General features: G+C 33.8%; 1 protein-coding gene across 1 annotated transcript; it reads left to right on the plus strand.

Moving 5' to 3' along the window:
• Positions 1-3,791: 3,791 nt before the first annotated feature.
• LOC125052755 (sugar transporter ERD6-like 6) lies at positions 3,792-9,522 on the plus strand. Its single transcript, XM_047653771.1, has 3 exons — positions 3,792-3,931; positions 6,991-7,126; positions 7,958-9,522. Exons 1-3 carry the CDS (start codon positions 3,890-3,892, stop codon positions 9,214-9,216), a joined length of 1,437 nt encoding a protein of 478 aa, XP_047509727.1. The 5' UTR covers positions 3,792-3,889; the 3' UTR covers positions 9,217-9,522.
• Positions 9,523-10,989: the final 1,467 nt, after the last annotated feature.

Consider the following 10,989-nt stretch of genomic DNA (forward strand, 5'->3'; position numbering starts at 1 on the left):
TCAAACTCAAAGTAACGTTCTTCATATATTATATTATATTATAGGTAACCAAGTACACTTATGAACGTCGATATTCGATATAGTGGTCCCGAAATTAATAAGTTTTATATTATTAAAATTTCCATTAAGGTTTTCCATATATCATAATAGATAAGAGAATGACACCGATCGGATGTTTTCCAATGTTATTCAGTATGTCGTAAAGCGCCATTTTCTAATAATTAATAATAATTATTAGAAAAAGTTATACCATTATTTTTCATTTGCTGGACTACAACATTACCATTACATATTAGAACGTGGTCAACGTAATTATGATAAACAATTTTGAATGTTGATACTATATACTCGATATTGAACAGTCTTGCCAATTCAATGTGCGATTCGCATCCCTGAGGTCGTAGGTTCGATTCCCGGCTGTGCATCAAAGACTTTGACTGATTTTCTATGTTCGCATTTTACATTCGATCGCATGGTGGTGGCAACGTGACGAAACCGGTATGTTTCAGACCCAAAAAGTCGACGGCTTGTGTCGTAGGTACAGAAGGATGATTATTTACTTGCCTATTAGAAAAAACAAATGATCCAGATCTTAAAGTTTGTTGCATCACTGTTTTTTTTTATATAATTTAATTAATTAATCCAATTTAATAATTCGCCTCTCTCTCCTTTGAATTATTTTTACGCTCTGGTAAAACGAGGCAGTGCTTCAGGTAGAAGTTGGGTAGGCATGTATCGACGAAGACCTATGTAAAAAACTTATGTACACAGTTTTAGATATTACATGCCAGGATATATAAAAACACAATCGTTTATTGAAATAATTTTTTGTTGTGACAGTGCCAACGTTACAATTATGAAATGCTGAGCGGCAATTCTTGTCGAATAATATTATCAAATAGGATTTTATTAGTCAGGTAATATTTTATCCACGTGTTCTAACGACCTTTAAATAGGCCACTAAACGCGTAAGTTTGCGTTTAATTAATTTTTATTATTATAACTTTAGCTCAGTTCTGGACAAAACAAAATAAAATAATATGTAGTAATAAAATATATTTTTTTTAAGTTTTTAAAATATACATTCTATTGGTGAACTAGACATAATCGGAACTCAAATATTTTTGCAACGTAAAAATATCATATCTAATTTTGAAATTTAAACCTAAAAACCTTAAAAAATATAATATAATAACTAAAATATATTATTAAAAGACCCTTTAGACAAGGTTCCGAAGATTTTGGCAGCGTTCCCCCTTTGAATTGCTAGACTTATTCTTTTTCCGAGGTAGCTGCCAGCTCTTCGGTCTCCTGTGATGTCGACTAATCTTTTTGCTATTTCCTTTAAAAGCCTTATAGCGCTAGGACCCCAAGGACCAAGTGTCTCGACACTGAAGGGGATAAAATCATATTCGGAGCCTAGACCCGTGTATTTGCAAGCTTTAGATTTTTCAACCGCTTCAGAAGCCGCACCAGCTCTGTTGTTGGTTCCATGTATATGGGAAGGGGCCAGCATGTCTGAACAGGTTGCATCCCATACCAGCACCCGACCCATCTTCCATGGAATCAAATTCATACCGTCCAGTCTCTTGCCATCGTCTCTTGCGATACCAGTCGGCTCAAGTAGACTGTGAGGCTGGCAAGGGACCGGCGTATGATATCGTTAAGTGCGGCATGTCTCGAGAAGCGGCCTGCACTTTTTTGGCATGACAGTCCATGATGTCCTAGCTTGTCGACATGACTGCCACAGGGACATTTATAAGGAACGCAGACCGGAACCCAAAGTCGTAGACAGGTTGCGATTCGGAGCGTGTCAGGCTCAACAAATGTTCCTGTATTTGACGAAGGATACGCGTGAAGCTAATAGTCGGCCTAATGCGTACTTACGGCCAGAAGCCAAGCATGCGCCGAACCTTTACTACAGCTCAAAAGATTGTCATTTGCAGTTTACGTTGTACCAGCTCCTCTGTGAATTTGGAGAAACTGGAAAATTTTGACCTGCGCATGCAATTAAGAAAGCGTTTCTAGCTTCTGCTGAACTATGGACAGAAGATGGGAATGCTGGTAAAGACACACTGGAAATTTTGCGAAAGTAAAAAATATACATATTAGGTCCTTACATATGAAATTGGCGTATTTCGTACTGGCCACTTTAATCACGATTTTCTCCTCTTTGGTAAGGAATTCCAAATTCAAATTTGTACAGCTATTTACTTATGTATTTGTGCTTCGATGACAGTCATTCATTTTTTTTCTTCTGGTTTTTTCTGTTTGCGTCACTCATTTTACAAAATGGAAAACTTAAAGTATCGCATATTATTTACGAGTACGAGTTCCGCCGTGGCACTAGTGCTGCGGGAACGACTCGAAGGGTGAATGATGTGTATGGCGGTCATGTTGCAAAAGCAAACACAGTTCGTTTTTGGTTCCAACGTTTTCGTTCTGGAAATTTCGACCTGCTGAACAAGCCCCGTGGACGGCCTGAGACCCAAGTTGATAATGAAGTATTGAAGGCTATTGTGGAAGCGGATCCATCGCAAACCACGTCCGAGTTAGCTGCAGGCTGCGGTGTTAATGATAAAACTGTTTTAATTCACTTGAAGCAAATTGGGAAGATTAAAAAGCTTGAAAGATGGGTACCTCACGAACTGACTGAAGCAAACCGGCAAACGCGCGTCGACTGCTGCGTTACATTACTGAACCGGCACAATAATGAAGGTATTTTAAACCGAATCATTACCTGTGATGAAAAATGGATTCTTTACGATAATCGGAAGCGCTAAGCGCAATGGTTGGATCCTGGCCAGCCAGCCAAATCCTGCCCCAAGCGAAAATTAACCCCAAAAAAGTTACTTGTAAGCGTTTGGTGGACTAGTGCCGGTATTGTTCATTGCAGTTTTCTCAAATCTGGCCAGACTATTATGGCTGATGTCTATTGTCAGCAATTGCAAACCATGATGGAAAAGCTAGCGGCTAAGCAACCTAGGCTGGTCAATCGCTCCACGCCACTGCTACTTGACGATAACGCTAGAACACACACTGCACAACAGACGGCTACCAAATTAGAAAAGCTTCAATTGGAATGTCTAAGACATCCTCCGTACTCCCCGGACCTTGCTCCAACAGATTACCATTTTTTTTCGAAATTTGGAAAAAATTTAACTCTGATGGGGCAGTCCAAATCGCCTTCACAGATTTTATTGATTCCCGTCCGACTGTTTTTTTTAGTAAAGGGATCAATGAACTACCTATGAGATGGCAAAAGTGCATAGAAAACAATGGTTCATACTTTGATTAATTAAATATATTATATTTAAAAATATTCGACTTTTTGTTCCTCCCATACAAAACGCCAATTTCATATGTAAGGACCTAATATTATACTGCTTTATGGTATGTAAAGCAATAATTACATTAACTTGAAGTTGTCAGTGTTGTTGTTAATTAGCTCCCGGGGAAAAAAATAATGTGCAAATAAGGAGAGGAATAATCCTTGAGAGAAACTAATGTATGTATTGACTTGATATTGTATCAACTATATGTATAATTATATTTTGTTTTTATAAAAATTGTACTAAATAATCAGAAAATGAAATACATAAATAGCCCAGATGCGGTCGTATGTATCAAAGTAATGAAAAATAGTGCCGTTAAAAAAATCTACGATTTTTTACTGAAAATATTTTACTATAAATACTATTTACACATATTTTATCTTTCTCTTCAGAATTTAATTGATTAATTGATCGTTTCATCTCTACAGGAAAGTCCTTCTTAAAGTGTAACTTCGACTCAAAACCTCGCAATGTTGTACGCTGTTGTTCAACGCTCAGTGAATCATTTTAGTTATTATTGAGACGTGGTACTTGTTAGTGTTTTTCAATTAGACATGACGAAAAATTCTAATCATGTTACAAATAAAATTCAGCTGGTGAGTTACTGAAAAATATTTTTACAAAACACCCTTTTATAACAAAAATAGTATTTATTTAATTTAATTTTAACCTACGTACGTAAAAATAATAAATTAATATAACTGCATATTAATTTATGTAATGGTGGTTTTATTTAACATAAGTGTTTTAATTCCTAGAATGAAGGAGTCTTTAAAACTTTATAAACATGGAAATACTTACGTATTTGCTGTACTTACGTATACACTGTTTTGTATCATATTTTCTGTGCTATATTACTCTCTATAAATAATGCATACCTATCACACTATGAGATTTCATCAATCAACAAGTCAGGATAATCGACTCACACATATCAGAGCTTAATTATAACAAAAATAACGATGAATCACAATTAATTATTAAATATGTCAATCAAAAATGCAATAGACAAAAATGTTGTTTTAAACATTTAAAATCCAATTTAATGATTCCGTTTTACGCATTATCGAAATAACAATATTAATTAAACATACGTCGTTTCAACCCGCCGATATACAAAAAAAACATAATTTCCTCTGCAATACATATCACTTACTTTTTCATTATTTCAAAATTAGTGCTCTTTTTTATATTAATCTGCTAGTGACATAAACTAACTATAACAAGTGAGCGTTTTTTCAATGGCAGCATCATCCTACAATATCTTATCTTAATATATATATAAATTACGTGTCACGTTGTTTGTCCGCTATGGACTCCTAAACTACCGAACCGATATCAATCAAATTTGCACACCGTGTGTAGTTTGACCCAACTTAAAAGATAGGATAGCTTACATCTCAATTTATACCAGCAATATTATTTTATTGCAAAATATTTGTTTATTATTTGATAGTCGCAATTCTAGCAGATGGCGCTGTGTTGAAAGTACCAATGTTTCACATACGCTACAATTTAATGGCATAACCACCAAAAAAGCATGGTCCCCATGACTGGTGTTCTCCTACCGTTTCCCTTGAATAGTTTGCTACTATGTAATATAACAAAAGCCTTAGCCACAGCAACGCTTGGCCGGTCTGCTAGTGTATGTATAAAAGACAGTTACTTTTGGCGGCGTCTAAATAAAAATTGAAAGATAAAAATAACCGAAAGGTAGAGTATCATTCATTTAACCTTAATTATTTATGATACAATACAATTTGGCGGAAAGCGGAAACTATGACGCATTTATTTTTATTTAAGAATTAGAATATCATTTCGTAGATTTTGCTTTACGAAATTAATTTTGATTCTTGGTCGGTCACTGTCCATCGTCCTCAAAACTCTCTGGTACTTTATGCGTAATTTATAAGACTCGGTCTGGAATCATTTAATGAAGAATTAAATTATATCTTGAAAACCTTTCTTTCGTTAAAAAAGTAAAAGGCGAAATAATGAATAAACCTATATATTTATTACGAATTTTAATGATCTTATCTGGATGTAAATTGTTATTCAAATTATATTAAAACAATAGTATATTGCTACTGAATTATTTTTATGAAATAAATTATACGGTGTACTATAATGAAATTTGATTCTGACGTAAATTAAACGAAATTATGGTTTTTGTTCAAAAACTTTAAGGTTAACAATCGTCCGTTATTAAGAAGCAAATTAGTAACGCCAAACTTGCCTGTAAGATATTACGTGAATTTTTTTGTAGTTAGTTAAAAAAAATAAAGTTACGTTAATTTGTAACGATGTGCGTTTATCTCAATGAGGCATACTGACTCAACTTTAAATATGCAATAGAATATGTAGCACGATAATAAAATTAACGGTAGACACATTTTTGAAACTAGTAATATTTCCGAGCTTCAGATAATGGACTGTTTTATTACTGTAATTGGCCTGATTTCAAAGAACTTGTTTTCTGCAAAAAATTAAGAACTCCTACTTCGGGTTTTTGCACATCATATAAAAGATGACGTGCTAGTGTGATTGCTTGATTAATCGTTCTTAAAATAAATAACTTATAGACCACAAGCCCATGAACAAAAAATACCTGTGAAATGACCCAACCTGAATTACGCTTAGAAGGCTGTTACTATATCTGAAAATAGCTCTGAGCACTATGCCGTCATTTCTGAGCGGTACATGTGAGTACGTGAGTGAATGGACTTTCAGAGGTACAATGGGGGAATTTCGACTAATTATTAATGTACGGCTTTGTTATAAGTGTATAGATGATTAAAAATAAATGTCGAAAAACCTAGTGCCGTACAAAAGTGATGGTGCCGGAAGTCGGTGCAAATTTTTAATTCGACGACAGTTGCAGAAGCAATATAGGTCATTTATTACTGTACGGCATTTGTGTGATTCCTTTTGGACACATATACAGATACTTTACCCGTAAACGCCGTACATATTCCCAGCGGAGCGGTCGTAAGCCAAGGGTCGGAACCCTACCCCTACACCCATATACCCTAACATGTTCAAAATATTATTTAACACGGACAATAATGTTTTATAATTATGCCGTCCAAATATTATAGTTAATATTTGTGTAATTAAATATTTATCGAAATTTCAGGATTTACCAAGTTCTTACTGCTGTAAGATCAGAGAATAATGTACGGCAACTTGTTTTTTTACATAATGTTACTAAATATTACCGTTGTACATTATAGCCGTTCATAATAAATGGTAACAAATAAAAATATTATGATACAAAATATATGAAATTTCCGAAATTTAGATGACTAATTCAGGTTGGGTCATTTCACAGGTATTTTGGTTTAACCTGATAATCCTCAATTGGGACTTGAATTTGGCGAATAGCTTTTGCTACCGTGTTGGAAAATTACTTAAGCGTAAATCTTTTGTTGAAACCAATGCGCAATTAGGATTTGCTTCAACACCGTCACGGTTTACGTGAAATCGACACGTGAAACTGTAGGTACTTTACTGTACGTATTTCTGAAAACTATGGTTCGGTTCTATCTCAGAGTCTAAATTCGTACACTTAACCATTAGGTTTTCACTTCTTCTATACGGTACGGTAGGCTTCTTATATACGGTATTTCCTTTTATTTGTTTTCTCATCTTTCAGATTCTACTTATAGCTGGGATGACATGTTGCTGTATATCCGACGGTTTCATCTTCGGTCAAATGTCAGGAATGACAGATGCCTTAAGAGCTTCTAACAGCACGATACCGTTAACAGATGATGACATATCATGGATAGGTTATACGTCGTTCATATTATTCTAGAATAGTTAATATTAGGTTTTTATAAGAACTATGAATGGAGTTGAATGAAAACATCAATTAACATCCTTAAAATAAGTGCCATTTTATTTAATTTTTAACATTAGTCGACATCGGGCACATAAACATATTATGCTGAATTATACTCGGGACGTCGAGTTACGCAAATTATACGTATTAGGTAAATTCGGGTTTATATTCGTTTTTTAATTTTATTATAATGTGTTGTACTCGCATAAACCAAATACAATATACATAATTATATTTAATAAAAACTAACGGCATTATCTAAAAAGAGATACATGTAATATTTTAGACAAAACTTATGGAATAAACATGCAAAGAAACCAAACGGCTATAATGGGTCAAAAAAATTTATATGAATAAAAATATACCTATTTATTTTATAAAACTCTATAATATTTTACAAAGTCAGAACTGAACTTTTACCACACCCAAAAAAAAGTTGAAAAATGTAATTTATATTATATCAATATTACAAAGAGTTGTGAGGATACTACAATTGCAGTTTTTTTTTCGTAAAAAAAATATGCTCTCACACTGTAGTCTTAAAAATTTATAAGGCTCAACGGATTTGCCACACATTTCAGTGAATACATTTTAAGGCGCCTTATTTATTTATTATTGGCAACAAAATTTGGTAGAGTTGGTATAGGTGAACCATAGTCAGCGTACCTGGGTTTAAGTTCCAAAATGAAGCAGAAAAATTGTAAAGTCAATTATAAATATGATAAACAATTGTGTTATATATTCTATGGTCTATTAAAACAAACATATTTTCTTACAGCATCCACAATCAACATTACCTGCGTAATCGGATTCTTGGTAGTGGGTATTCTGGCCAAACTTCTGGGTCGAAGAACATCAATATCAACGCTTAGCGCTCCACTATTAATATCCTGGATCATACTTTACTTCGTGGGGGACAAAATTCTTCTTTTATGTACCAGAGTCATAGTCGGAGTCACTTTTGGAGGAGTAGCAATGCTTGTCTCTGTCTGCATTGTGGAATATTTAGATCCCAACGTACGACAATACGCCTTCTCATTTATTTCCAGCGTTGGATCTCAGGTTGGCGTAACATTGGGACATGTACTATGCCTTCTTATGGATTGGAGATATGTTGCGTTAATAGGTTTGGTACCAACAGGGTTATCTTGCTTGATTCCTTTATTTTGGACCGAAAGTCCGTCATGGCTGGCGACACACGGTAGATTTGAAGAATCTGAAGAGGCTTTCTGGACATTACACGCTAAAAGTGAAATAAGAGAATCTGAGCTTCGGGAACTAATCTCGCACGAGAAACAGAAGAAAAGAGAGTTTTTGATGCAGAGTAATACGAATAGTGCGTTCGTAAAATTTTTGTTTGCATGTAAAGAGGTATATTACTGGCGAATCATTATTATTGGTGTTATTATTGGAGCATATAGAGCTGCGGCCGGTCGTATTTTGCTATTTACATTAGCTTTAACAATGATACAAGAAATAACAGGAGATAGCGATATTTTGTTATATACTATAGTCGTCGACGGGTTTGGGATATTTGGTGCAGCATTATCGTGCTTTTTGGTAAAGAGATTTCCGATGAGAAGACTCTTGCTCATTTCTGGAACTATAGCAAATATTTTACTATTGCTAGTGAGTGCATCGTTATACTTTGTGCCAAATGAAGAATGGTATCCATGGATAAAAATTCTCCTTATTGCATGTTATTGTATAATCATTAATGCCGGACCATACCCCGTCTTGGACATAGTGCTGGCTGAAATACATCCTTTGGATATAAAGGAATTTAGTATTTTTCTAATTGGAGGGCTGGGGGGGACGATTCAATTTTTATGGATCAAATTAGCGGGAACAATGTTTGATAATATAGGCTATTCTGGAACTTTTCTTTTTAATTCTGTTGTTGTTTTCGCTTGTATAATTTACATGTGGAGGTATATGCCTGAAACTAAAGGTAAAACTTTACAAAATGTCGAATTATTCTTCAGGACTGGTAAATTTGATCACATAAATAATGAACGTCTTCGCGAATTGTTATAATGACAGCTGTTTGGTAGTAATACGTCTTTTAGTTATTGTATGTACATTGTACACATAAGTATAACGTATATGAAAATATTTTTAAAACTCAAGTTAGAAGAAGTCAACACTGAAAGTGACTTCGACTTTAAAGTTCTACATGAAAAGCTTTATTTAGGGGGCCGATTGACACATTGATCACAGACTTTGAGGTTCATTCATTGAAGATGAAACCATTCATATGTTTATTTAGACCTGCCCTGCGATTCTGTAACTCACTTTTCGAACTCACACAGCGATTTTCGCATCGGCGGTCGCTCTCAAATCAGTCGTGAAGCAGTCATTTTATGATTTGGCATTCTGAAAAGGTGGGAGCTTGTAGTTTATTGTTTATCAGAATGCCAAATCATAAAATGACTGCTTCACGACTGATTTGAGAGCGACCGCCGATGCGAAAACCGCTGTGTGAGTTCGAAAAGTGAGTTACAGAATCGCAGGGCTGATTGTTATTTATCAAGTGCAATCTAGTGGCATTATGTGAATAGGAAAACTCCACTCGGATCTTATCCGATTTTTTATGTATTAAAGTTAATATTTTTTTTTGAAACAAGATAAAGAATATTTTTTAGCTATCTCAAAAAAATGTTTTACCATAAAAGGTATTTTCTTTTCGTTTCTGTGCATAATTAAGCGAAAAATTATTAAACTTTAGTATTCTAGAACGATATTTTTTTTCTTAATTTTTCTTTTTTTTCAACTTAATTTTATTTTCTTCCTCACGCTAAATGGTACTCTACTACAAGCATCAACTACCATGAATGTACCGAGAATGGTCAACAGTTGTAAATCAGCTTAGGACAATATGAATATTTAAAAAACAATTATCTCTGCAAAAATGTGGAAACTACGGATACATTATAATTATTGATTAATGGCTATTAATAAAAAACACAATTATATGTTATTATCCTGTCAGATTGGACAATATTTATTGATTTGTATCCGTGACATTGTTGATAAGAATAATTGGTTATAAATAAGTTTTTATATGGATTAAACTCCAAACAGAGCATAGAAACGAGATAGTTCGATTATTTATTTATTAACACTTTGTTGCATTAATAATAATTCATATACAATCAGAGAACATAAATTATTTATCTACTAAACCTTTTATGTGGTAATTTTCACCACATAAATAAATGATTTCATTCGTTCGCCTTTCATAAAGCCCTTACAAAGTTAAAAAATTATTTATATTTTTAACAATTTATAATGCACGTTATGCACAACCTTCAAAGCTGCCATAGTAAGGTAAAAGAAATACTAAGGTAACGAGCAAAAAGTGCATAACTAAATTTACAAAAGAAAATTACAGATAATGTACACTTATAAAATTACGAAATTAACATCTACAATAAAACTAAAAGTTAATCTTAACACAATTAATGTATATTTTTAAATGTGATTTTGATGAAGGACAACTGATTCATCTTCATTTGAACAATTTCTAAGCGCTTATCAACAGGAAGGAGAAGAAGAAGAACAAGAAGAAATTAAAGAAAACATGATTGTTGAAGTTGAATATGAAGAGTATGAGTCAGATTAAAGTAATAAAAAAAAGTTAGAACGACAGTTAAACTTAGTAACCCATATCAATAATCTTCATACTATTAAATAATTTTTGTTAATGAAAATAACGTCAGAAAGGTTCGTAGAATAGGCCTACCGGGGATACCACGTTAAAAAAAACGCGCCGAGTACACTACCTCACAGGTGGTGTGGAAATGTGTG

The sequence above is a fragment of the Pieris napi genome, chromosome 9 (assembly GCF_905475465.1).
Source record: "Pieris napi chromosome 9, ilPieNapi1.2, whole genome shotgun sequence".
In the NCBI taxonomy this organism is placed as follows: Eukaryota; Metazoa; Arthropoda; class Insecta; order Lepidoptera; family Pieridae; genus Pieris; species Pieris napi.

What these genes read in the sequence shown, in the direction of transcription:
- LOC125052755 (XM_047653771.1), top strand. Translation starts at nt 3,890, where the DNA reads ATGACGAAAAATTCTAATCATGTTACAAATAAAATTCAGCTG. An exon ending in TTACAAATAAAATTCAGCTG is followed by an intron (nt 3,932 to 6,990) that starts GTGAGTTACTGA and finishes CTCATCTTTCAG; the next exon opens with ATTCTACTTATAGCTGGGAT. An exon ending in TGATGACATATCATGGATAG is followed by an intron (nt 7,127 to 7,957) that starts GTTATACGTCGT and finishes ATTTTCTTACAG; the next exon opens with CATCCACAATCAACATTACC.